The 27,829-nt window shown below is 41.1% G+C and overlaps 1 protein-coding gene across 9 annotated transcripts in view; it reads right to left on the bottom strand.

The window, feature by feature from the left end:
- The window catches only part of EVI5 (ecotropic viral integration site 5), a 237,619-nt gene that overhangs the window by 112,970 nt on the left and 96,820 nt on the right, over positions 1-27,829 (bottom strand). For 5 of the 9 annotated variants that reach the window (XM_008264880.4, XM_017346082.3, XM_051857511.2 and 2 more), the window contains 4 exons: positions 15,876-15,936; positions 3,010-3,063; positions 1,535-1,567; positions 817-963 (listed from right to left, as the gene is read on the bottom strand). In XM_008264880.4, the coding sequence (XP_008263102.1) occupies positions 817-963; positions 1,535-1,567; positions 3,010-3,063; positions 15,876-15,936 (295 nt within the window). The remainder of the gene's footprint in view (positions 1-816; positions 964-1,534; positions 1,568-3,009; positions 3,064-15,875; positions 15,937-27,829) is intronic. The other 4 variants (XM_070078034.1, XM_017346083.3, XM_070078035.1 and 1 more) reach the window with 2 other exon arrangements.

The raw sequence follows: 27,829 nt of genomic DNA, 5'->3' as shown, positions 1-27,829 counted from the left end.
TAGCTTCTATCTAGAACAGAAAACTGAAAGAAGAAATAATTTTTCAAAGATAAACAGTTTAGTTTTTCTTTTTAGCCTTCATATTCCTGATTAAGATCACCAAGTTAATCTAGTTTTGCCAATGGAAAATGATTTCTAAGTTGCAAAACATAACTAAGGCAAGCTATACAACCAGTAACTGCTCAGTACCCTATGCTAGTCACCAAAATTTTTAAAGAGTTATATTTTTTCATCTGGATATCTTCTCTTGAAAAAATGCAGTCATACATCTTAATCCATAATTCAATGTCTTAATACAGTTAAGTTTAAGTTACAAAATATAAACTGCCACACTATCAAAGCTTTAAATGAGACAACTACATATTTTCTGCATGTTGGGTAATATTTCAACTGCACAATGAACAAAAACTAGCTGAAGTTAGGATTCTAAAATTACCATTGGCAAAATAATATCTATAATGAAACAGATCTCAAACCTAAAAGGTAAGCCTGACATACCATATACACTGCTCATTTTCTATGACTTAGAACATAATGTCGGGAAAGAAAATATTATCTATTTCTAACAAAACTACACAGACAGTAAAAAAAAAAAAAAAAAAAAAAAACAACTTAGAATAAGATAAGGAATCTATAGGTCACAATAAGATCCCTAAAGCTCTGTAGGCCACAAAATGGTATAATTTAAGAGTTCAATTGAAGTTGACCACAAAGTTACTTAAAACAAGGGCACAGAAGCTGTGCTTTTTTTTTTTTAATTTGGTTTAAAGGGAAGGGGATGAGAAAGATGAGAAGAAACACTAGCAGACTCCTTACCCATTGCTGCTGATGCTGGAGCTTCCTGATGATACTCTCAGCGTGCTCCAGTTTAGCACTGGCCTCATCACTCTGCTGTTTGATGGTGGCCAGCTCCCGTTTTATGAGGTAGTTTTCCTCAGCCTCCTGGGCTCTTGTCACTTGTCCCTTTTGTCAGGACATAATTTTTTTTGTGTGTAAAGCAATTTAGGATAGATTCAAGAAAGACTGTCTTGTGAGGTTTAGTTATTTACTTTGACATGTTAAAAAAAAATTACCTCAGAGAACAAAACAGCCTAGGTCATTATTAGCTAGCAGCTTGTTACTGTTCCAGAAAATTTGGGGAAACTAAATAAAAATTTCATCGGACAATTTCAAGAATAATTTTCAGTCAATAAAAATTCAGTTCATGCAATATTACCAAATTATACATGCAAGGCTAAAATTTTCAATGAATAGTGGTTAATTTTGCAAAATCCATTGACTGCTATTTTGAAATAAATGTTTTAAAAAATAAGGTTAGCTTTGAAACGTGCAAACAGTACCTATTTTAATGAACCAAAATAAAACTGTTATCAAAAATTAAGTTTACATCCACAAATACCACCCAAAAGTATTATTTCTAGGGAAATGCATGTAAAGTTGCATGCATTAAAATATGAATTTCTAGGTTTAGAACTTTCCTTAGAAGTTAGAGAAAATGCTAAAAAAAAAAAAAAAAAAGATTGAAAAACTATACCTGTATCAATCTATCTGCCAAGGAAGCACTTTCCTACAAAAGGAAAAAGTCAGATGGAAATATAAGAGAAAGAAATAAAAGTGGTAAAATCAGGAATAAGAAGAAACAACCATACTCAAATTCCACCTACTTCTCATTACTAATTAAAATGGACATTTAAATTTCAAACTATTTTTTATTCAATGTGTTTCAATCCTTAAGTCTTAAGTATATCAAAACTAGGACAGACTGCAGAAAATCATGTGTTTCTAGAGGAGAACAACACAAACCCAAGTGGTTTTTCATTATTTGGCACAAACAAATATCTTCTTTAGAAAGCATACACATGAAAATCTTTATTTTTAGACTTAACTGTGTCATCAAACAACTTTTAAGAAAGAGAGAAGGAATTTGAGTAAGTAATTCCACTTACAAAGTATGACAGAAATTTGTGCAATAGCAAATTCCAGAGAAACAAATGAGGAAAATATGAAAAACGAAATTAAGCACTCCACCTAATGAACTCTTGGATTAACTGAGTAAATTTCTTGGTTATAGAATTCAATTGGTATATAAGTATTTATAGAACCTATACTATCTAAATCAGTATAAAGCAGGTACTTCATTTCCTAGCAAAATCCAAATGACACTTTTCTATAGCATCTTCATCATTCTGGAGGTTCAATGATTTTCAGGAAGATTTTAAGATTCTTGGTAATATGATGAGGGGAACTTTTAAATCTTATTCACATCTTTGGTCAAAAAAAAAGTACCAAGAGAGTTTGTGAATTTAGATGTATTTCTTTTAATAAAGCAAAGTTCCTGAACTATGCTTCTATCACTCGATTCCTTCTTACAGCACCAGAAACACAACTACAAAAGACCTTACACCAAAAGCACAAGAAGACAAATACTGCAAAATTTCCACATTTTCCCAGTTAATTTATAGGAAACAGCAAAGAGGAGGAAAAAGTAGATATAAAAATAATTCTAAGAATCGAAAGTTTATGCACAATTCCTTTGTGTTGAAAATCAAAATGACAGCAAATTTTCATTATTAGAAACTGGTCACTCTCACTAAACTTAAGCAATCCTAGGCCTTAAAGGAATCATTGCCACCTCCAAAATGTGTCTAGGAAGACAGGGCAACATTTTAAAAAAACCCATCTTTAAACTGCTACATCAGAAAATTTCTCAACTAGATTCTAAAAAATATATATACTTTTTAGAGATTTCATATAAAGAAAAACAAATGGCATCAATATATTACTCCAACAACTTAAGTTAAAACTTTAATAAGAAAATACAAAGAGTAGTACTGGTCAATTTTATTCATATCAAATTATTCTGTTAAAACAGTAAGCTAGGCAAGTTAGATAGGTTCATACCACAACTTAGGAAACATATAAGCCAAAGTTTTTAGGCTTTACTTAAGAGATACAGAAAAAATATTATGCATTCAACATAAATAGCTGCAAAAATAGTTATTTACTTACTTTTTCTAATGTTTCAATACGCTGTTTTAGAAGTCTATTTTCTGTGCGTAATCTCTGCCAAAGAAAAAAACAAAAACAGTTTTGTTTGCAACTATTCTTTTTTTTTTTTTTTTTTTTTTTTTTTTTTTTTTTTTTTTTGACAGGAAGAGTGGACAGTGAGAGAGAGAGACAGAGAGAGAAAGGTCTTCCTTTGCCGCTGGTTCACCCTCCAATGGCCGCCGCTGCAGCCGGCGCACCGCGCTGATCCTGGCAGGAGCCAGGAGCCAGGTGCTTTTCCTGGTCTCCCATGGGGTGCAGGGCCCAAGCACCTGGGCCATCCTCCACTGCACTCCCTGGCCATAGCAGAGAGCTGGCCTGGAAGAGGGGCAACCGGGACAGAATCCGGCGCCCCAACCGGGACTAGAACCCGGTGTGCCGGCGCCGCAAGGTGGAGGATTAGCCTATTGAGCCACGGCGCCGGCTCTGCAACTATTCTTGAAAGGAAAAATGATTCCTAAATTGTGGTCCTGAAAATATACCACCTTTTATAAATAACAAGAGTCCAAGGTATGGCCACAGTATCATATGCCCAATGGTGAAAGCTCAGAGTAAAAAACACACAGCGAAGAAAATGAGCCTTTTTCACTCTAGATGTGGGTGAATTTTAACTATAAGCTAGAGTAAATACAGAAATAACTCCTGTCTTTTCTTTTTGAGAGAAAAGCAAGATTTATTTAAGTCCGAAACCTCCTGCTGCAGCAGCCAGGAGCTGGGCTCCAGAGAGGCAGATGTAAGGAACCACGAGCAGCTGAGTCTTTTAAGCACACTTTTGAACTCCTCTCTTTTCTATACTTATCATAATGACTCATAACTTTTTTCACATTTTTAACCTCCTCATAAGATAGGAGATATTTTATACTTGCCTATCTCCACAGAGCCTATCTATATAATGAGTATTCAAATGCTAGTTAAAGAAACAAGAAACTTGAAAAAAATGCACAAAGAATAAATATCAAACTAACAGTTTAGAATAGACCACTTTCCATTTATGTTATGGATACCAGGCAGCAACATTTCTTACATTCTGAAAATAAAAAAAAAAAAAAAAAAAAAAAAAAAAAGAAAAAGAAACTGTACCAAACTGTTCAGTGCCTGGCTCCCAAAAACTTGTCAAATTATCGTTAACAAGTATTAAAGCCAAATCACTTTATGCTTTGAAAAAAATCACCTTTGAAAAAATCATATTCCATCAATATAAGTTCTTATTAATCCCGTGTACAAGTTATCTTTTGATTTTTACATATCCTATATGTTGTGCCTTCATTTTGCCATCACCTAAATTTCAAACTCCCTCTTACCTTTTAAAGCAATTTGTCCCAGATCTCAATCCAGTCTTCTCTCAACCCTATCTTCCTCTAAATTTGTTAGAAATGTCTTCCTCAGAAAATCTATCAATTCAATCTACTATTTTGCTAGTAAAGTCTTACATTGTTATATATGTAAGACTTTACTAGCAAAATACATACATATATATATATATAAAGTCTCAGGTTCAGGAAAATAAGAGACTCTATGAATTACTGTATCTTACTGGGTAGATCACAAATTAGAACAAATCTTAGAGTTATTACAAAGTATTTTGTAAACTAGATTTTCGTGTTTTATTCACCAAAACATATTTAGATGATTTGAACTAGACATCATATGAAGTCAGACTACAAAATAACAGCTTGGCTCCTCATCTCTTGGCTACTCCTATTACACAGTGCAGCATAGCAGTAAACATAAGATACAATTATCTAATGCTGTTAAAGTTTAGAAATTCAAAGAAACAAACAAGATTCTCAAAATGTCCTGCTATTTTTCATCAACAAAAGGTAACATTTTATACATCCTAAAACATTTGGAAAATTAAGTCCCAACCAGACAACTGAGTGAACAAAATTGGTTACAACAAAAATAGTAAATTTAGAATTAAAAACAGTGACCAGAATTTCCTACCCTCAACCCCTTCAAATCTTCTGAAACCCATTTTGCTATAAAGAAAGATAGAAATTGATTTTGCCCCAAAGCAAACATCTTAATACCACTTTGTAAAAAAACCATTGCTTCCTCATTTGTGTGACACCTTCATCATGATAATGATCATTTCAGTTACCTACAAATTTCAAGTGTATTATCTCTTCTGTACTAAAGTTCACAGTATTTTGATACTTACAGCTTTGAAATCCTTCTTGATATCAGGTAGAGTAGAGGTGATTTACCCCATTTTATATTATTTTGTTTATCCTCCCCAAACTTCAGCTACTTATATGCCAAAATAGCTAAGGTGCTAGGTTGTGAAGTCAGGCAGATTTAGGATCAAATTTTTATCCTACAACTAATAATTGTGCATGTTATTCAATGTCCCAGAATCTCCACTTCCTCGTCTAGAAAATTAGAATAAACCTTACAAGCATATTGAGAACATCAAATGAGTTAGCACAGCTCCTAATATATACCAAAGACTCAATTAATATAAGTATTACTTTTATGTTTTAGAACTATTAAGTTTTTTTAATCTGAAATTTTACAAGGAATTAAATTTGATTGGATTTGTTAAAATGTATTTTGTTGGAAAATTCTTATCAATATGTAACATAAAATTATTTTGTCTCTACCTTTACTCAATTTTTAAAAGCATTTCTATGGACCTGCGCTGTGGCACAGAGGGTAAAGCCACAGCCTGCGGTGCTGACATCCCATATGGGTGCCGCCAGTTCAGGTTCGGGTGCTTCACTTCCAACCCAGCTCCCTGCTATGGCCTGGGAAAGCAGCAGAAGATGGCCCAAGTCCTTGCGCTCCTGCACCCATGTAGGAGACCTAGAAGCTCCTGGCTTACAGATGGACCCAGCTCCAGCTGGCCATTGTGGTCATTTGGGGAGTGAACCAGCAGATAGAAGACCTTTCTCCCTCTCTCTGCCTCTGCCTCTCTGTAACTCTGTCTTTCAGATAAATAAATAAATCTTTAAAAAAAAAAAAAGACATTTCTGTGTCCAGTTTTTCAATTTTTGTTAGGTTCTATCACATTTTTCATATAGGGTACTTCTAGATATGTTTTCATTTTTAAATGGAACTTTTTCCAAATTCCATATTTTTGAATTGTTTATTACTAGTAGAAAACAAGTAAAATCTACATCTTGACTGAGTTATCATTAATTTATCAATATCTCCCTCATATTTTTCTTGAAGAGTTTTTCTAAACCTTACAGTTAAACACACACACACACACACACACACACACACACAGAAGGATCACTAGATATGGCTACATAAACAGGTATACCCTGCACATAAAATAAAAAGTAAAGACTTCTTTGACCTACCAAACTACAAAAAGAAAAATGAAACTGGCAGAAAGAATGAAATACTTAGTCTTGGCAAAGGAACAGTGAAATGCACACTTGCTGTTAAGAAGATACCCTGGAAACACTCTTCAGGAAATTTACTTAATCAAAAGTCTTAAAAATGTTGGTATTCCTATAATTCAATAAGTTTACAATTTATACTGGCTGTGGAAACAACAATGCAAAAAATATATTATATATATATAAATAAAACATATTTTATATAGAAAATAGCATCTTTATAATGCTATTGGCATTATTTTTAATAATGAAATTGAAAAACCACCAAAATAGGGGAATCTGTTTCAAACAACTTACTCCTGAATCATCATCTCCTATTCTTTCCAGCTTACTCACTTTATAAAGTAACCCAGCCCCAACAATGCTCTTTTTCACTGGGACAACTCAGTGATCAACAACTTTTCATTGTCTCTCAATCCCTGAAGTCCTCTCTTCCCAATAATTACCTTCCTTCCCTTGTCTTTAATCTTTATTGCCCTTTACCCCTCTTTAGCAGTGCACTTGCCTGGTGAAATAACTATTCCAGATCAACTCTCTGGGAACTCAGTACCTGTGCTAGGAAATAAGGCCCAGTAAAAAAGCATCTTTACTTAAATTAATGATCACTAAAGTCAGCTGGATTCTTAATGCTTTCTAGCAAAAATAATACACATGTATTTCCTTAATCCATTCCTCGCCCACTCTTCTAGCTCACCATACTTGTCCCTCTTTCCCCAAACCAACAATCTACCAAGTACCATTACTCAGCTAATAATCTTATGTTCAATTTCACTGAAAAAAAAAAAAAAAGAAGAAATCAAAAGAGAACTTCACAAGGTCCCACAACCACCCTGTCTATCACCTATATTTTTTCCAACATATTTTACTTTATCTCCTGTTACTGTAAGTTATAGTAGAGTTATCCATTCTACTATACCAAGTTAGGTCTCCTACATATGCTCTAAATCCCGTACCCTCTGAACTCCAGCAATTATCCCTACTCACCCGCTATCATCTACTTTTCCCACTTCACTAACATCAAAATAGAATGCAGTTAATTCTCCCACCTAAGAAACAAACAACCACAGAAACACTGTAACATCTCTACCCTAACTACTGTCCTATTTCTCTCCTCTTTATAGCAAATTCCTTGAAAAATATCTCCAATTTTTCTAATTCCACACCTCTGTTCGTGTACAATTTGTTGCCATGCTGCTAAACCCAATGGCCATTTCTCTACCTTCATCTGTTAAAAACTACCTGCAGCACTGGACACACTGACCACTTCCCTTTTTCTGAAACATGTTCTCTTGGTTCCAAGGACCCTGCCTTCACTGGTTTTCTCCTACTTTACTGCTTTCTCCTCATCTTTCTAACCTTTAAACTTTGGCTTCCTCTTGGGCTCAATTCTCAAATTCCCTCTACCCTTTATCTATACTCATTCCCGAGGTAATTGTATCTATTATGGCTTTCAATACCATCATCCTGGCAATAATTGTTAAAATTTCTACTTTGAGCCTGTTTTCTCTTTACTGTAGATAAAAATATTCAAGAGGCAATGGGCATCTAGTAGGCATTTCATTCCTAAAATGACCCAAACTGGACTCCTGATATTACCCCTAAACCAGTTCTTCCCATCATCTTCTCTATCTCAGGTAATGAGAATTCCACTTTTCTAACTGCTCAGGCCAGAAAGTTTTGACTCCTCTCCCTCTCTCATCTCTACATTCAATCTTTCAGTTTTGTCTTTAAAAATCCATTCAGAATTCAACTGCTTCTTATTCCCTCAATCCAAGCCACTATCATTTCTTAAAGAGTTTCATCTACTTGAAAGGCAGAGCAAGAAAGCGAGCAAGCGAGAATTTCTTCCATCTGCTGGCTTATTCCCTGAATGCCTCAACACCTAGGGCTGGGCCAGACTGAAATCAGGAGCACAGAACTCAACTGAGTCTCTCACATGGGCAGCAGGGACTTGAGTTCCTGAGTCATCATCTTGCTGCCTCCCAGGACACATTAGCAGGAAGCTGGGTTGAAAGCAGAAAAGCCAGGATACACACCAGGCATTCTGATATGGGATGCAGGTGTCCCAAGGCGCAGCTTATCCTAATGTACAACACCTATCCCCAACCACTGTTTGCCCACATTACTTCATCAGCCTCCTGGTTAATCTCCCTGCTTCTGCTCTATCCTCCTACAATTTACTCTCAACACAGCAGCCAAGAAGATCACTGAAGGCCGGCACTGCGGCTCAATAGGCTAATCATCTGCCTGCGGCGCCGGCACACCAGGTTCTAGTCCCGGTCGGGGCGCCGGATTCTGTCCCGGTTGCCCCCCTTCCAGGCCAGCTCTCTGCTGTGGCCAGGGAGTGCAGTGGAGGATGGCCCAAGTGCTTGGGCCCTGCACCTGCATGGGAGACCAGGAGAGGCACCTGGCTCCTGGCTTTGGATCAACGCAGTGTGCCCGCCGCAGTGCACCGGCCGCGGTGGCCAATGGAGGGTGAACCAACAGTAAACGGAAGACCTTTCTCTCTGTCTCTCTCTCTCTCACTGTCTACTCTGCCTGTCAAAAAAAAGAAGAAGATCATTGAAAACCTAAATCCTCTCCTGGCTTCGATCTCATCACTGTCATAGTCAACCACACCCTGTAGCACCTGCAACTCACTCTCTGACCTCCTACCACTTTTCTCCACACACGCTGCACTGTCCACAAGGCTTCCTTACACTTTCTCACCAGGCACACTCCTAACCAGGTTGCACCTTCCTCACAGCCAGCCAAATATCTGGTGCTGTCACTTCTTCCAGGTCATTATTCAAAACCTAATGGGTCAATTTCTTCAAATTTTCTACCCAAATATTCCCCTTCCCTGAAGTACTTTTCCCTCCTTAACATTTATCATCATCTAAACTACTAAACATTTCACTTTTCTGTTTATTGCCGGCATTCATACTAGAATGTGAGCTCCATGAGCACAGGAATTGGTCTAATTCATAACCATCTCTCTCTTTTTAAAAAAAAGATTTATTTTGGGGCGGGCACTGCGGAGTAGCAGGTAAAGCTGCTGCCTGCAGAGTCGGCATCCCATATTGGTGCCAGTTCCAGACCCGGCTGTTCCACTTCCCATCCAGCTCTCTACTATGGCCTGGGAAAACAGTGGAAGATGGCCCAAGCCCTTGGGCCCCTGTACCCACATGGCAAGACTGGGAGGAAACTCCTGGTTCCAGGCCAGCACAACTCCGGCCATTGCGGCCAACTGGGGAGTGAAACAGTGGATGGAAGACCTGTCTCTCTCTCTCTCACTCTCTCTCTCTCTCTGCCTCTCCTTCTCTGTGTAACTCTTACTTTCAAATAAATAAATAAATCTTAAAAAAAAAAAAAAGTTACAGAGAGAGAGAGAGAGAGGTTTTCCAACTGCTTGTTCACTCCCCAAATGGCTGCAATGACCAGAGCTAAGCTGATCTGAAGCCAGGAGCCAGGAGCTTCTTCCAGGTCTCCCACATGTGTGCAGGGGCCCAAGGACTTGGGCCATCTTCTACTGCTTTCCCAGGCCACAGCAGAGAGCTGGATCAGAAGTGGAGCTGCTGGGACCGAACTGGTGCCCATATGGGATGCAGGCGCTGCGAGCCGGGGCTTTAACCCACTATGCCACAGCACCAGCCTCATAACCACATCTTAAGTGCCTGTAACAGTGCTTGGGCATGTAGGAGGCGCAATAAGTTATCTGTTAAATGAATGATTTATTGGATAAATTATACTATTGTTGTCCCCAATATGGATATAAGGCAGCCAACAGTTTTGCAGGAAAAGTTTTAATGCCACAGAAAAATAGGCACACAAATCCTGCTTACATCAGAAAAATATCAGTCTCTCTCGGAAAGCAGCACATTATATATACTGAAGAACACATACAAGCCTTAGAGTAACACAAGTCAGAGTTCAAATCCTTGACTTTCATTGTTGCCTAGCAACATGACCTGAGGGTTCTGAAGCTTAATTTCTTCAGAGAATGAAAAAGGATAAGAATCCTTTCATGAAGCTGTTGTCAGAATAAGGTTAGATAATGCATGCAAATGACTCATCATATATTAAAAATGAAACAAATGTGAGCTTTAATTCTACTAAGATCTCACATTGATCGTTAGATAGAATTCCTGGAGAACTTAAAATAATATTTACCATGTTTTCTTTTTTATGCCAGGCAGTAGATAAATATTTTTATATTATTATCTGGTTTTCATCATGTTTGAAATTGTTTTTAAAGATTTTATTTATTTATTTATTTAACTCTACCTGTCAAATAAACAGTGAGAGAGAGAGAGAGAGACAGACAGTGAGAGAGAGAGAGAGAGAGAGAGAGAGAGAGAAAGGTCTTCCTATTTTTTTTTTTCCATTGGTTCACTACCAGATGGCCACCACAGCCAGTGCTGCACCGATCCAAAGCCAGGAGCCAGGTGCCTCCTCCTGGTCTCCCATGCGGGTGCAGGTGCCCAAGCACTTGGGCCATCCTCCATTGCCTTCCCGGGCCACAGCAGAGAGCTGGACTGGAAGAGGAGCAGCCGGGACTAGAACCCGGCGCCCATATGGGATGCCAGCTCCACAGGCGGAGGATTAACCCAGTGAGCCATGGAGCCAGCCCCTACCATGTTTAAAATTCTTCAATACATTTTGAAATAAAACATATTTAACTTTTGACTAGAAACCAATTACAATTTCTAAATCCTCCCATTTACAGTTTTAGATCTCAATGTCTCCCAGTACAAATTTAAATATGAAAAATGGATTATTGATTGGTACATCTTAATGAAAAGGGTAGGAAAACAAAGAATTTTCTTTTTAAAAAATGTGTGTGTTGCGGTCAGCATAGTGGGTGCAGTGGGTTAAGCTGCCCACCTATAATGTCGGCATCCCATATGAGTGCCAGTTCGAGTCCTGGCTGCTCCATTTCCAATCCAGCTCCCTGCTAATGAGCCTGGGAAAGCAGCAGAAGATATCCCAATTGCTTAGGCCCCTGCACCAATGTGGGAGGAGACCCAGATGAAGCTCCTAGCTTTGGCATGGTCCATCCCTGTCTGTTGTGGCCATCTGGGGAATGAACCAGTGGATGGAAGATTCTCTCTCTCTCTCTCTCTGTCTCTGTCTCTCCCTCTAACTCTGCCTTTCAAATAAAATCAATAAATCTTTAAAAAAATAAAAATGGGCCGGCGCCGCGGCTCACTAGGCTAATCCTCTGCCTTGCGGCGCCGGCACACCAGGTTCTAGTTCCAGTCGGGGCACCGGATTCTGTCCCGGTTGCCCCTCTTCCAGGCCAGCTCTCTAATGTGGCCAGGGAGTGCAGTGGAGGATGGCCCAAGCACTTGGGCCCTGCACCCCATGGGAGACCAGGATAAGTACCTGGCTCCTGCCATCGGATCAACGTGGTGCGTCAGCCGCAGTGCACCGGCTGCGGCGGCCACTGGAGGGTGAACCAACGGCAAAGGAAGACCTTTCTCTCTGTCTCTCTCTCTCACTGTCCACTCTGCCTGTCCAAAAATAAATAAATAAATAAATAAATAAATATGTATGTTATCCTAATAAAAGCAATAATTTTAGTATTTCCTACCTCCTTCCCCTCACGTAGAACACTAATAGATAATGATAAAGATGTTCCTACTAATAAAAATTTCACACAGTAAAACATAAGATTCTCTATATGAAGTCATTATTATCAAAACTTTCCTATAACACTTTCAGAGAAGGGATAGAAAACCATACTTAAAAGTCACATCTTGGGGCCGGCGCTGTGGCGTAGTGGTTAAAGCCGCCGCCTGCAGTGCCTGCATCCCATATAGGCACTGGTTCGAGACCCGGCTGCTCCACTTCCGATCCAGCTCTCTGCTATGGCCTGGGAAAGCAGTAGAAGATGGCCCAAGCCATTGGGCCCCTGCACCCACGTGGGAGACCCAGAAGAAGCTCCTGGCTCCTTGGTTCGGATCGGCTCAGCTCTGGCCATTGAGGTCAATTGGGGAATGAACCAGCAGATGGAAGACTCTCTCTCTCTGCCTCTCCTTCCTCCTCCTCTCTCTGTGTAACTCTGACTTTCAAGTAAAATAAATAAATCTTTAAAAAAAATAGTGACATCTTAACCAAAGTGCTCAGTGACAGATAATAATTCTTAGAATAAAAGGTCATCATCTCAAAGGGGTTAGAAATTTAATTAAAAATTAACTAAGCTAAGGGCTGATTTTATACTTCCACATCAAAATATCAAGTAATTTGAGGGCCATATCATTTGCTTGTATAAATAATGGTACAAGGGGCCTGCACTGTGGCACAGCAGGTAAAGCTGCCACCTGCAGTGCTGGCATCACATATAAGTACCAGTTTGAGTCCCGACTGCTCCACTTCTGAACCAGCTCTCTGCTATGGCCTAGGAAAACAGTGGTGGATGGCTCAAGTGCTTGGGCCCCTATACTACGTGGGAGACCCAGAAGAAGCTCCTAGCTCCTCGCTCTGAATAAGCTCAGCTCCAGCCATTGAGGCCATCTGGGAGTGAACCAGTGGATGGAAGACCTCTCTCTCTCTCTCTGCCTCTCTGTAGCTCTGCCTTTCAAATAAATAAATTAATTAAAAAAAAAAAAAAGAATGGGGCCGGCATCGTGGCTCACTAGGCTAATCCTCTGCCTTGCAGCGCCGGCACACAGGGTTCTAGTCCCGGTCGGGGCGCCGGATTCTGTCCCGGTTGCCCCTCTTCCAGGACAGCTCTCTGCTGTGGCCAGGGAGTGCAGTGGAGGATGGCCCAAGTGCTTGGGCCCTGCACCCCATGGGAGACCAGGAGAAGTACCTGGCTCCTGCCATCGGATCAGCGCCGTGCACCGGCCGCAGCGCAATGGCCGTGGCGGCCATTGGAGGGTGAATCAACGGCAAAGGAAGACCTTTCTCTCTGTCTCTCTCTCTGTCCATTCTGCCTGTCCAAAAAAGAATGGTACAAAAAGTATTTCCCTGGAGGCTTTAGGAGGGCAAGATAAGAAAATACTAGTTTAACAGAACCCATTCCCTTGTACAAGGAGCCTGCAGGGGAGGGAGGGAGCATGATTGACAAGTAGATTTCTCAGGTTACTGCAAGGATCAGTTAACAAGTGACCAATGAATAGACTGTGAGCGAGCTGATTACTTATCATGACTAGTCCCAGTCAAAATCAGACACACCCAAACATAAAGTAAAAGAGAGCACAGTAAGTCAAAACTTAAAGTTTTGGTTTTGTCCCTCAGGGTGCTGGGGAAGAGAAGAAAGAGAAGAAACTGGCTAAAGACTGAGAGGGAACTACGTGGAAACAAGACTGTAAGAAAGGAGCATATACCTTTGAGATCAGCATACTTTATTTACCTGATAGGTCCGACTACACATTTTTAACCACCTCTCCCCTCCCATTTTTTCCCCCAGCTTCTTCTCTATAAAGAGTCTCATGTCACCTGCCTGGAACACATGGAGCTAGTATTCAAATCTATTCTGTGAGACATATGAGCTGTAACTTTCCCCAAAAAACAAAGTATGAAAAAAACACAGATATAAGCTAAGGTCTGCTCAAGATCTTTAGGTGTTTCTATATTCATGTGAGTTAATTTTAAAAGAAACTTCTTCAACAGTAAGGATTGTTCACAGAACTGTGACTTTCTTTTCCAATAACATAGCAGGGTGAAGTGAACAGGATGGCTTCCCTATCCTCAGATTCTTGGTTTCCAGTTCCGAATATCCGTGGTATGCGATAGCGCATACTCTCTCCCCACTCATCAGGATGACGTACTTTTTACTTTCAGTAGGCTGAAGTGCAGGATATGATTTAATATTAACATTACTCATGGTACCTAAAAGAAAAGCAAATGGTAGAGCAGCAGGTGGGTGACAGAATTTTAAAACGGGAGGGAAAAACATCCACGGGGTTCTTCTCTTTGAAAAATGTAGAAATATGTATGAGTGGTCTTCAAGGTTCATGGATGGGGCCAGTGTTGTGGCACAGTAGTTAATCTGCCAGCATACCATATTGGGGCACTAAATCAAGTCCCAGCTGCTCCACTTCCAATGAAGCTCCCTGCTACAGCACCTGGGAAGACCCAAATGCTTGGGCCCCTGCCACCCATGTGGGAGACCTTGATGGAGATCTAGGCTCCTGGCTTTGGTCTGGCCCAGTCCCAGCCACCGCCACTATTTGGGGAGTGAATCAGCAGCTGAACTATCTCTTTCTATCTCTCCCATTCTCTGTTTTAAATAAATAAATCTTAAAAAAAAAAAAAAGAAGTTCACCAGATAAATGCCTACTATGAAAAAAATATACATGATTTCAAAACTTTATACCAAAACAAATTTATCTTTTAATTCAATTTTGCATTAACTATTCTGAAGCACTGTCATATTTCCAACTGACAGGGAATGGAACAGATGATAAAAATGTGAGTAAAACATCCAGAAAAGGGACAGAGTTAACAAGACGCAATTCACAAAGGAAAATGGGAGAGACTGTCTCCCAGGAGGCTTCTAAGGAGAACCAAAGCAAGGAGTACTAGTGTAACAGAAACCATTGTTTTGTAAAAGGAACCTATGTAGTGTAAAACTCCATTAATACACAGCTAACTGTAAATAAAGTGATCGCCTGATGTCTTACAAGGTCCAAGCCAAAATTCAGACACACACAAACAAAAAGCTTAAAAATGGGGGAGGAAGTCACACAACAAAAATTGTTTTACATTGACCTTTTCCTTTGAGGGAAGGTAGAACTAGAGAGACAGGAAACTGGATCAGCATGTCACTGAGCTCCTTGGCTCACAATCCCATTCATCATGAGCAGCACAAGAGCAGTCAACACAATTCTTCCTGAGTCCCTGCTCCAGCAGTGCCACAGGCCCTCCAATTTAAGAATCCCGTGGCTTACGGGGAATACAAAAAGTTTTAAAGTACATATAATGTATTTATATATCCTTCAAATTGAAAAACTACCTGTTTCTATGGAGACAAGCAGTTCGAAAGTATAATATTTGTTTAAGGAGAAAACATTAAATTAGTCAAAGCTTCCTGCAGCTCCAAGGCAGCCATAATCAGTTCCAGTGTTATGGTTTTCTCTATTTAGTCTGTCTCTGACTATGCATTCCACTGTTCATTTCAGCACAGACTATGCTACAGATGATAGTCTCTGCCACTTTTTAAAAAAATGCCTAAATGGAATAATTATCTTCCCCATGGACTATTTTCTACTGCTGACTCACCAACAAATCCAAGAACAAAGAAGAGTTGCTCTCTTTCACATGAGAGGAAAGTCACTTCAGTTACATCATTGTGTCTTTTGAAATATCTATTTTTAACTACAATCTAGTAGAATGATAAATAAATTTATCAATGCATATAATAAATATAATCTTCATTGCTAAATTCACTACAGATGGTAACAATATATCCATATAACCTAACATTTATTGCCAAATTACTGACTTTAATTAATTTATCTCTGGAACTTTAAAAAGTCCTGAAGTGCTTACTTTAATTTCAACTTGTTCTTCCATTTCTTTAGTTTTTATTGTAGTGTATTCCTTTTCAAGCCTAAGAAAAAGAAAAAAGAAGTAAAGGTATGCTTCCACTCATAAACTGTTATTAAATTATAATACATACATATATCAATAACATAATTTCAATTCTTCCCAGCTTATAACTTGAGATATTTATCTGAATAGTTACACAGATTCTTACAAAATAACACTTCATAAATTACAAAAAATAAGAGCCCTATAAAAGCAAAGTATAGGGGCCAGCAATCATAGAGTAGTGAGTTAAGTTGCTGCGGGCAATGCCAGCACCCTGTTCTAGGAGTGCCAGTTTAAGTCCCAGCTGCTCCCTCCCAATCCAGTTTCCGGTAAAGGAGTGATTGATAGCCCAAGCACTTGGGTCCCTGCCATCCACATGGGAAACCCAGACAGAGTTTCTGGCTCCTGGCTTTGGCCTGGCCCAGATCTAATTGTTGTTGCCATTCGGAGAGTGGACTACCAGATGGAAGATCTCTGTCAGTCTCTCCCTCTTTCCCCCACCATGCCTTTCAAATAAATAAATATATGGGTGGGAGGAGCTATTGTAATCCATAAGCTGTAATTTGGAAATTTATGTTCATTAAAAAACAAACAAATAAATAAACAAATGCCTCTCTATTTTTTTTATAAAGTATACTTTAGAAAGTGAAATATATAAAGCACCACATACAGAACTAAGTTTATAGAATCTATTCATCTTAGAACTGCAAAAAATAGTTATCCTTTCCCTCAAAATTAAAATACCTGTATACTTCAACTAACTCTTAACCAATAAATCCTGGTACTAACATTGATTTTAAAAAATTTTCATGGGGGCTGGCACTGTGGCACAGTAGGTTAATCCTCTGCCTGCAGTGCTGGCATCCCATATGGGCGCCAGTTGTAGTTCCGGTTGCTCCTCTTCAAATCCAGCTCTCTGCTATGGCCTGGGAAAGCAGTAGAAGATGGCCCAAGCCATTGGGCCCCTGCAACCTCATAGGAGACCCAGAAGAAGCTCCTGGCTCCTGGCTTCAGATTGGCCCGGCTCTGGCCGCTGTGGCCATTTGGGGAGTGAACCAGCAGATGGAAGACCTTTCTTCTGTCTCTCCCTCTCATTGTCTGTAACTCCACCTCTCAAATAAGTAAAAATCTTTTAAAAATTTTTTGATGAAAGAAAAGAGACAGTTATTCCTTACAGAAGAATCCCACTTAAGAAATGTAGAAAGAGTAAAGCAAATATAAAAACTATTAGAAAGACAAGAATCAGCATACGATGCTAAGAATTAATGCATCAAAGTTTTAAAAATAGTCTCAAATTATCATTCCAAAAATATTTAGTGAGTACTAAGGAAAAATAGTAAATTTAAAGCATAGAATCCTGGCAGAGAGCACTTAAGCTAACTGATCAAAGTGACCATTATCAGTAACACACAGTGACATCATACACTCCCATTACAATGTACCAAGAAGGACGCATCACCTCTGAGGACTCTGGGCAACAATGCACACCCTCAATCTAATTACAAGAAAGCATCAAATGAACCCAAGTTGAAGGACGTCCTACAAAATAACTCTACAAAATAACTGACAAACTCCTTTTAGAATTATCAATGTTATGAAAGATAGGAAAGATGGAAGAAATGTTACTGATTAGAAGGGAGTAACACATAACAAAAACGCAATATATTATTGCTGCAACTCTACAGTTAAGTTTAAAATTGTCTTCAAAAAATGCACTGGACAGGGCCGGGGCTGTGGCACAGCAGGTTAAGGCCCTGGCCTGAAGTGCCGGCATCCTATGTGGGTGCTGGTTCGAGACCTAGCTGCTCCACATCTGATCCTGCTCTCTGCTATAGCCTGGGAAAGCAGTAGAAGATGGCCCAAGTCTTTGGGCCCCTGCACCGGCACGGGAGACCCAGAAGAAGCTCCTAGCTTCAGATCAGCACAGCTCCGGCCGTTGCAGCCATCTGGGGAGTGAACCAGCGGATGGAAGACCCCTCTCTCTCTCTCTCTCTCTCTATCTCTATCTCTGCCTCTCTTTCTCTCTGTGTAACTCTGACTTTCAAATAAAGAAATAAATATTTAGAAAAGAAAATGTATTGGATGGGGCCGGAGCTATGGCATAGTGGGTGAAGTCACCACCTGCAGTGCCAGTATCCTATATGGGTGCCTGTTCTGAGTCCCGGCTGCTCTACTTCTGATCCAGCTTTCTGCTATGGCTTGGGAAAGCAGTAGAAGATGGCCCAAATGCTTGGGCCCCTGAACCTGTGTAGGTGACCTAGAAGAAGCTCTTGCTCCTGGCTTCAGATAGGCGCAGCTCCAGCCATTGTGGCCAATTGGGGAGTCAACCAGCAGATGGAAGATATCTCCCTCTCTCCCTCCCTCCCTCTCTCTCACTCTCTCTCTCTCTCCCTATCTCTCTCTCTCTCTATCTCTGCCTTTCCTTCTCTGTGTGTTAACTCTGACTTTCAAATAAATAAATAAATCTTTAAAAATATATAGGACACATAAAAATTATCCCCACCAATTGTCTTTTAAATCTTGCTTTCAGCCAGGTTTATTTCAAATATTAACCAGGTGAAGTCCCAAGTAACTTTCAGCAGCATTTAAAACTTAAATTCTTCCTCAAAGGACAAAAACCTATTTACTATATGCATAACTCACAACTTCTTAATAGAGGTTGTTATACCCATTTTGGGGTTCAGAAAATGTTGAGAAACTCAGCCTAATACACCACTGACTACTATACTACTATCCCTCTCTCACTAATGTATAACTTTAAAAAATAATTTTTAAAGATTTATTTATTTGAAAGGCAGAGTTGCAGAAACAGAAGAGAACACACACACACACACACACACACACACACACACACACCCCCCAACAGAGAGAAACACATCTTCTACATTTTGATTCACTCCCCACATGGTCGCAACAGCCAGGGCAGAGCCAGGCTGAAGCCAGGAGCTTCTTCCAGGTCTCCCACATGGATTCAGAGACCCAAACACTTGAGCCATCTTCTGCTACTTTCTCAGGCACATTGTCGGAGAGCTGCATCCAAGTGGAGCAGCTGGGACTTGAACAGGCACCTATAATGGGATGCCAATGATACAGATGGCAGTCCACTAGGCCACAACATCAGCCCCTGTAATATATATCTTAAAAAGAGTAGAAGACGGCCGGCGCCACGGCTCACTAGGCTAATCCGCCTCGCGGCGCCGGCACACCGGGTTCTAGTCCCGGTCGGGGCACCGGATTCTGTCCCGGTTGCCCCTCTTCCAGGCCAGCTCTCTGCTGTGGCCCGGGAGTGCAGTGGAGGATGGCCCAGGTGCTTGGGCCCTGCACCCCATGGGAGACCAGGAAAAGCACCTGGCTCCTGGCTCCTGCCATCGGATCAGCGCGGTGTGCCGGCCGCAGCGCACCGGCCGCGGCGGCCATTGGAGGGTGAACCAACGGCAAAGGAAGACCTTTCTCTCTGTCTCTCTCTCTCACTGTCCACTCTGCCTGTCAAAAAAAAAAAAAAAAAAAAAAGAGTAGAAGACATCCACAAGAATTTATAAAAGATATCTAAAGAGCCAAAAAACATTTTGAACAATCACTGTACTGCTAAATAAGCTTATGGCCTTCAAAAATGACTACTTTGAAGTAGTTACCATTATGTATTATGTGAAAATGTCATCATTACTCATGCATACACCTAAAAATGTTAGGAGTCATCACTTAATGCTTGCCTCTGTGTTCAATTCAACCTCCGAAACATAGGGCTCTGAAATCCATTATTACTACTTCACGTTCACTGACCCTGCTTTTTAACAAACTTTTTTAGGGGAATAGTTTCAGATTTACAAAAAGATTGTGAAGGCAGTACAAAGTTTCCATCTACTCTGTCCCAGTTTCCCCTATTACTAACATGTTACAATAGTATGGTACATTATTACAATTAATGAGACATGTTAATATATGTTTTCTTCCTACTGTCCTTCTACTACTCCAGGATAACATAAATAACTTTAGTAGTCATGTCTCCTTAGGTTCCTTTCTGCTGTGACAGTTTCTCAGACTTTATAATGACCCTGACAATTTTAAGGAGTACTGGTTAGGTATTTTATGGACTGCCCCTCTAATAAAGGCCCTTTTTTTTTTTTTTTTTGGCCTCATGTTTTCCTCAACATTATACCAGGATTACAGATCTTTGGGAGGAAAAAGACCACAGCAGCAAGTGCCATTCTCATTAGTCATATGTAAAGTACAAACTACCAGTAGGACATCACTGCTGAGGTTAGTGTTTGTCAGGCTTCTCTGCTGTGAAGTCACTTCACTGACAGTGTTTCTGAGCCTTAATTATAGCTTGTCTAAATCACTATAATTGTTCTCTCTACTGCTAGTTTCACACCAACACCAGAACTTTTTCTGCACAATACTAACAAGTGGTCTTTTTTTGGAAAGAGACAAAGTTAGTTCACTCCTCCAAATGCTTGCAATAGCCAGGGCCAGGCCAGGCTGAAGTCAGGAGCCTAGAACTCAATCCAGGTATCCTTTATGATTGGCAGAGATGCAACCAACTGAGCCATCACTGCTGCCTCCCAGGGTATGCATTACCAGGAAGCTGGAATTGGAAGTGGAGCCAGAACCCAAACCCAGGTACTCAATTATAGGATGTAGGCATCCCAAGTGGCATCTTAACCACTACACCAAATGCTCAACTCACAGAGTGGTCTTTTAAAAATATGAATTGGATCATGGCACTGTAGAATTATAGTATTTCAGTGGCTACCAATGACCTTCAGACTGAATTCTAAGGGCTTACAAAAATATTCAAAGCTCATTGGAGAAATGACTTATTCCTAAGTAGAAAAAGAGAAGGTAGAAGATAAGCCTGTGACATTTTATTGCCCTAAAACAGAGGTGGGAAACATCTGGCCCACAGGCCATATGTGGCCTGTGAAATCACTTGGTCTGGCCCTGCTAAAGCAACCACAGTGGGGACTCAAAATTCAATAAATCTGTAGCAGGCTAATTTTCAAGCTGGCAATTTTGCATGGCCTGCAAATCATGTTATAAATATCCAAATGGACCTTGGCAGAAAAAAGGTTCCCCACTTTGGCAAAACAAGGAAATTCTCTATCCTATGGTGAACTGAGAAGATAAACCATCATCAATACAGCTGCCAAAAATTTTCAACCTTAATTATCAGGAGGAAACTTCAGAGAAACTCAGACTTCAGGTTTTCTACAAAACAACTCCTCTACACACTCTTCAACTATATCAAGGTCAAGAAGCAAAAAGAAAGGCTTCAGACCATTCAGATTTAAGGAGACCAAACTCAATCAAATACATGATCCTGGAGAAGACCTGGACCAGGGGCTCAGAGGGCGGTGAGTAGGAGCAGGAGAGAGAGCTTTAAAGGATGTTATTGTGACGGATGATAAACTCTTAATATGTGCTAAGGGTTAAATAACACTGTCATATCTATATATAGATAGATATAAAACGTTGTTGTTAGGAAGTATTTGAGCATTTTAGAAAAAAAGGGTACAAATATCTCAACTTACTCTTCTACAGATCCTCCCAAAATAAACATGGATTTTATTTATAATTACCTATATACATTTTCATCATTATTATTCATATATGGGTCAGAGAATAATAAAGTAAGTGGGGGCAAAATGTAAACAATTGGTGAATCTGGGTAAAAAGTGTAAATTTCTTTTACTATATTTGTAACTTTTTTATAAGTCTAAAAGGACAAAAGAATTAAAATTACAACAAAACAAAGGCTAAGACTCATCTCTTGTATCCTGCATACTGGAAAGAAACCTGTGGGCTTTTGTACACACCACCCTCTACTTAAAGTACCCCTATTCGCTGTGCTAGGCCAACCTCTAGTACTAGACAGTAAAGAGTGAAACTTTAAAAACCAGATCATGTCACTTTTCTCAAAATTCTCTAATGGTTTCTCCTCAGAATAAATTCTGGGCCATGAGGAGGCTAAGAATACCCAACAGACCTTTTAACAATGATGAAAAGATGCTTGGAGCCAGTGTTTAGGCACAGCGGGATAAGCCGTGGCCTGTGACACCAGCTTCCCATATGAGAACCAGTTCAAGTTCTGGCTGTTCCACTTCCACTCTAGCTTCCTGGGAAAGCAGCAGAAGGTGGCCCAAGTGTTTGGGTCCCTGCCACCCATGTGGGAGACCCGGATGAAGCTCTGAGCTCCTGGCTTCAGCCTGGCCCAAGCCAGGCCATTGCAGCCATTTGGGAAGAGAACGAAGGAATGGGAAACCTTTCTCTCTGACCCTCTCTCTGTCTCTCCCTCTTTGTAACTCTGTTTTTCAAAAAAAGTAAATAAATATTTTTTAAAAAAGAAAACATGCTATATCTATGCTGTCTGATCCAGTAGTCACTGGCTACTAATAAGCACTTGAAATCTGAATGACTAATGAGCTCTTGAAATGTGGCTAGTGTAACTGACAGAAACAATCTTCAGTTATACTTCATTACATCTCATCTACATAACCATACGTAGGTGGCAGACAGCACAGATGTAAACACCCTACAGTGTTCCTGACTTCATTGCCCACCACAGTTCTATTTGCCTAAGCTATTTCACACTAGCTTTCTTACTGTTCCTTTAACATTTCAATCTTATTCTTCTCTCCGTCTCCACCCTTGTAGATCATTGTGGAATACATTTTCCCCAATCTTGGTACCTACTCCCACTTCTCCCAGGCGTTGGCTCAAATGGTAGTCCTATCTCTAAGAGTCCTCTCTGAAACAGAGACCCACTGTTCTATGTCTCTCGTACTGCTGTTTCCTTCACGGCACACTCACTGCTGGACCTCATTCTGTGTATTTGGTGTCTCCTCATTTCTGCAGCCCCACATCAACAGGAGCCTTCTGTCATGGTCATCATCTAACACTAGCAATTAGAAACAAGGGTCTTCAAAAGTGTACTCCAGTGTCAACTTCTTCAGAGAGCAACCTAAAACTTCCCCCTCTACCATCCTCCTACCCCACCATGTCAGTGATCTTTATATTTTCCTGGTCATATACCTGCTAAACAAATGTTTCCTCAAAGACATTTTAAAGACTTCTAAAAGGTTTTTTAGGATAAGGCATTTGGCTCAGCAGTTAAACCACCACTTAGGATGTGCTCATCCCCTAACAGAGTGCCTGGGTTCCATCCAGTCAAATGATGACTCAAACAGCTGAGGTTCCTGCCATCCATGTGGGTGACTTAGATTGAGTTCCTGGCTTCAGTTGTCCCAGTCCTGGCCATTATGGACATGTGGAGAAATCAGCAGATGCAAGTACACGCTCCCTCCCTCTCACAGCTCTCAATAACACATAAAGAGGAGGTGACTATCCATATCCAAAGTTAACATATCAAATATGATCAGGAATAAAAACCAATTGCTGCTAACTGGGAAACAATTTCTTTATATCTCAATTGCTCCCCTCCTTAGGCCAGGTTTTTACACTTCTCTTGCCTGGAATAGCACAATAGCTCACTAATTTCTCTCCCTAAATCTACACTGATCTCAGCCCCTCCACTGTTTATTTAAAAAAAAATTACTAGCCGGCGCCGCGGCTCACTAGGCTAATCCTACACCTTGCAGCACCGGCACACCAGATTCTAGTTCCAGTTGGGGTGCCAGATTCTGTCCCGGTTGCCCCTCTTCCAGGACAGCTCTCTGCTGTGGCCCGGGAGTGCAGTGGAGGATGACCCAAGTACTTGGGCCCTGCACCCCATGGGAGACCAGGATAAGTACCTGGCTCCTGTCATCGGATCAGTACAGTGCGCCGGCCGCAGCACACCGGCCACAGCGGCCATTGGAAGGTGAACCAATGGCAAAGGAAGACCTTTCTCTCTGTCTCTCTCTCACTGTCCACTCTGCCTGTCAAAAAAAAAAAAAATTCTTATGTATTTGAAAGGCAGTGTTACAGAGAGGCAGAGGCAGAGAGAGAGACAGAGACAGACAGAGAGATCTTCCACCCGCTGGTTCACTCCCCAAATGGCTGCAATGGCCAGAACTGGGGTGATCTGAAGCCAAGAGCCAGGAACTTCTTCAGGGTCTCCCCCGTGGGTGCAGGGGCCCAAGGAATTAGGCTGTTTTCTACTGCTTTCCCAGGCCATAACAGAGAGCTGAAATGGAAGTGGAGCAGCCAGGTCTCAAACTGGTGCCCATATGGGATGATGGCATGGCAGGCAGCGGCTTTACCCACTATATAACAGCGCCAGCCCCTCCACTGTTTATTCTTAAAAAAGCAGCCAATGTGATTTTGCTAAAAGATCATGTGCACTCACTCAAAAGCCATGCTATGAGCAACAAGACCACTTTTTTCCCCTCTAACTTATCTCCTACCTCTTTTCTTTTGGCCCAATGTGCTCCTGACCACAATGACATTTGTCAAATAAACGGAACACACTCCTGCCTCTGGACCTTTGAAATGTTCACTGTTTATGTCTAAAGAGCTCTTCAAATTATGTGCTGCCTCTTCTACCAGGTCATTTTAAAAGCCACTCTGACAAAAGCCTTTGCCCACTACACTATTTAAAAAGGAACAAGGGGCCAGCATTGTGGGGTGGTAGGTTAAAACTACCACCTGCAACAGCAGCATCCATATGGACACTGGGTTCCAGTTCTAGCTGATCTACTTCCCATCCAGCTCTCTGCTAATGTTCCTGGGAATGGCAGCGGAAGATGGTCCAAGTGCTTGGGCCCCAGCTACCCACATGGGAGACCCAAATGAAGCTACTGGCTGCTGGCTGCTGGCTTTGGCCTGGCCCAGCCCTGACCATTGAGGTCATCTGGGGAGTGAACCAGTGGATGGACAATCTCTCTCTCTCTTTTTTTTTTTTTTTTTTTTACAGGCAAAGTGGACAGTGAGAGAGAGAGCAAGACAGAGAGAAAGGTCTTCCTTTTCCATTGGTTCACCCTCCAATGGCCGCCACGGCCGGCGCGCTGCAGCCGGCGCACCGCGCTGATCCAAAGCCAGGAGCCAGGTGCTTCTCCTGGTCTCCCATGGGGTGCGGGGCCCAAGGACTTGGGCCATCCTCCACTGCACTCCCGGGCCACAGCAGAGAGCTGGCCTGGAAGAGGGGCAACCGGGACAGAATCCGGCGCCCCGACCGGGACTAGAACCTGGTGTGCCGGCGCGCTAGGCGGAGGATTAGCCTATTGAGCTGCGGCGCCGGCCCAATCTCTTTCTATCTCACCCTCTCTCTCTGTAACTCTTTCAAAATAAATAAATAAATCTAAAAAAAAAAAAAAAAAAAAAAAAAAAAAAACCTGTTACTCTCTAGTCTATGTATTGAGATTCTCTTACTTCGCTGCACTTATCACCACCTGACAAGTGATTTTGTTTAATTCCTGCCTCACCACACAGAGAGAATGAAAGCATACCAATATTTTATTGCTAGCACCTAAAATAATGTAAGCATACTGGGTACTCAAGAACTGTATCTTGAATAAATAAATATGAAGAAAGATTTCAAGTAGATTTAGTGGAAGAGTATTTCAGTTTGGAGACAGCTTATTTGTGCCTCTAAGAGTTCGTGGGTTGAAACTTAATCCCCACCGTGAGGTATTAAGAGGTTGGAAATGGACCAGCAACTGCAGAGGTTAAGATGCTGCGTGGGACAATCGTATCTGTATCTAGTGGAACGGATTAAGTCCCAGCTCCTGCACTTCTGACCAAGCATCCTGGTTAAGCATCCTGGGTGGTGGCAGATGGTGGTTCAAGTACTTGGGTGCCTACCACACAGGGGAAACCAGATGGAGTTCCAGGCTCCTGTCTTAGGCCTGGCCCAGTGCTGGCAATTATGTACATTTTGGGGAGTCAATCAGCAGATGGAAGATCCCTGTCTGTCTCTTTCCCTTTCCAATAATGTAAAAATGAGTAAGTTAAATCTTTAAAAAGAGAGAGAAAAGCTAATCTAAATATGGTGTTTAGATGTATGGCCTCTAGGAGGTAATAAGAATGGGATAGGTCATCAGAGTGGTGCCCGCATCATTGAATACTGGTGGCTTCATAGGAGGAGCAAGAGAGACCAGAAGGGACAAACATATACGCTCCCCATCTATTGCCATGTGAGGCACTGTACTGGTTTGGGACTGTGCCAGCAAGAGATCGCCACATGCAGAACCTGGAACTCCACAACTATAAGCTAAATTAATCTGTTTTCTTCATAAAGCTATCCAGCCTTAGTCACTTCATCATACTAATGCAAAATGTCATAATACAGAGTAAGGGCAGATTCCAAACTACATGAGATTGAGAAAATGGCTGAGACACTCTATGATGTCATGCTTATTTTCCAATTTGTCCATCGAAAGTTCCTAAAAACTATGATATCCTACATAAGAATGGTCCTTTACACTCAGCCTTTAGTTTCTAATATATATATTAGAAACTATAATGTACATGAGGCTAGAACATCTCTTCTATCTGAAAACAAGTGAGTATTTAGAGATTAAAAGGAAGTTTGAAAGGACAGAGATGCCATCTTAACAGGGCTCCAGCCAGCCAAAATTGAGAGTACCTGAGTATTAAAATAATGATTAGATAGGGCAGGTGTTTGGCATAGTGGTTAAGATGCTGCTGGGAGTGCCTCCATTTCATATCCCAGTGCCTGGGTTTGAGTCCTGCCTCCGCTTCCAGTTTGGGTTCCTGATAATGCACACCATGGGAGGAAGCACATGCTGGCTCAGTACTTGGGTCCCTGACACCCACATAAGACAGTGTTCTGGGCTCCTGGCTTCAACCTGGCCCAGCCCTGGCTGCTGCAGGCATTTGGGAAGTCAACAAGAGCATGAAAGATCTCTTGTCTTTCTGCCTTTCACATAAAATGAAAATAAGTAAATAAAAACAAAATAATTAGAATATTATTCAGCCATAGCAAAGAATGAAACCTTTATACTTGCAGGGACCAGTGTTGTAGTTAAACCATTGCCTATGATGCCAGCATCCCACATGGGTGCTGGTTCCTGTTCTGGCTGCTCCACTTTTGATCCAGCTGCCTACTAATGTGCCTGGGAAAACAGTGGAAGATGGTACAAGTCCTTGGGACAATGCACTCACGTGGAAGACCCATACAGGCTCCTGGCTTCAGCCTGGCCCAGCCTTTGAAGCTATTTGGGGAGTGAACAAGTAGATGGAAGATATCTCCCTCTCCCTCTCCCTCTCCCTCTCCTTCTCCATCCATCTCTCTCTCTCTCTCTCTCTCTCTCTCTCTCTCACTCTTCCCTCCCTTTCCCCTTCCCTCTCTCTTAACTCTACCTTTCAAATAAATTTTAAAAATTAAAGAAACCCTTACATTTGCAGCAGAATGGATGGAAAGGAAGAACAATATGTAAAATGAAGTAAGCCAGGCACAGAAAGGCAGATACTGTTACATTCTCTTTCATAAAGGAGTTAACAAAACAAAGTTGATCTGAAATTAGATATTAATAACTTAATCTAGTGATTGCTAGATACCAGGAAAGACAGAAAGAGGAAGACGAGACAGAGGGAGAGTGAATAATGAGTTTAAAAACCATCAGATAGAAGTAACAATTTCTACTGCTCTATAGCACAGAGGGGAAACCAGAGATTAGAGTAATGATTTAAGCACTGTGTAAAAAAAAATGGAAAACACAGCAGGATCCAAATAAAAAGAAGAGATAAGAAAATATACAAGGGCCAGCATGGAGGTGCAGCAAATTAAAGTCCCAGTCTGCAGTGCCATATAGGTGCCAGTTCGAGTCCCAGGTGCTCCACTTCAAATCCAGCTCTCTGCTATGGCCTGGGAAGGCAGTAGAAGATGGCCCAAGTCCTTGGGCCCTTGTACCCCCGTGGGAGACCTGGAAGAAGGTCCTGGCTCCTGGCTTTGGATCAGCACAGCTCCAGCCTTTGCAGCAATCTAGGGAGTGAACCAGAGGATGGAAGGC

This window comes from Oryctolagus cuniculus, chromosome 7 (genome assembly GCF_964237555.1).
Source record: "Oryctolagus cuniculus chromosome 7, mOryCun1.1, whole genome shotgun sequence".
NCBI classification, from domain to species: Eukaryota; Metazoa; Chordata; class Mammalia; order Lagomorpha; family Leporidae; genus Oryctolagus; species Oryctolagus cuniculus.
The sequence above is the reverse complement of the archived record's forward strand: the minus strand, read 5'-3'. Positions and strand labels throughout refer to the sequence as shown.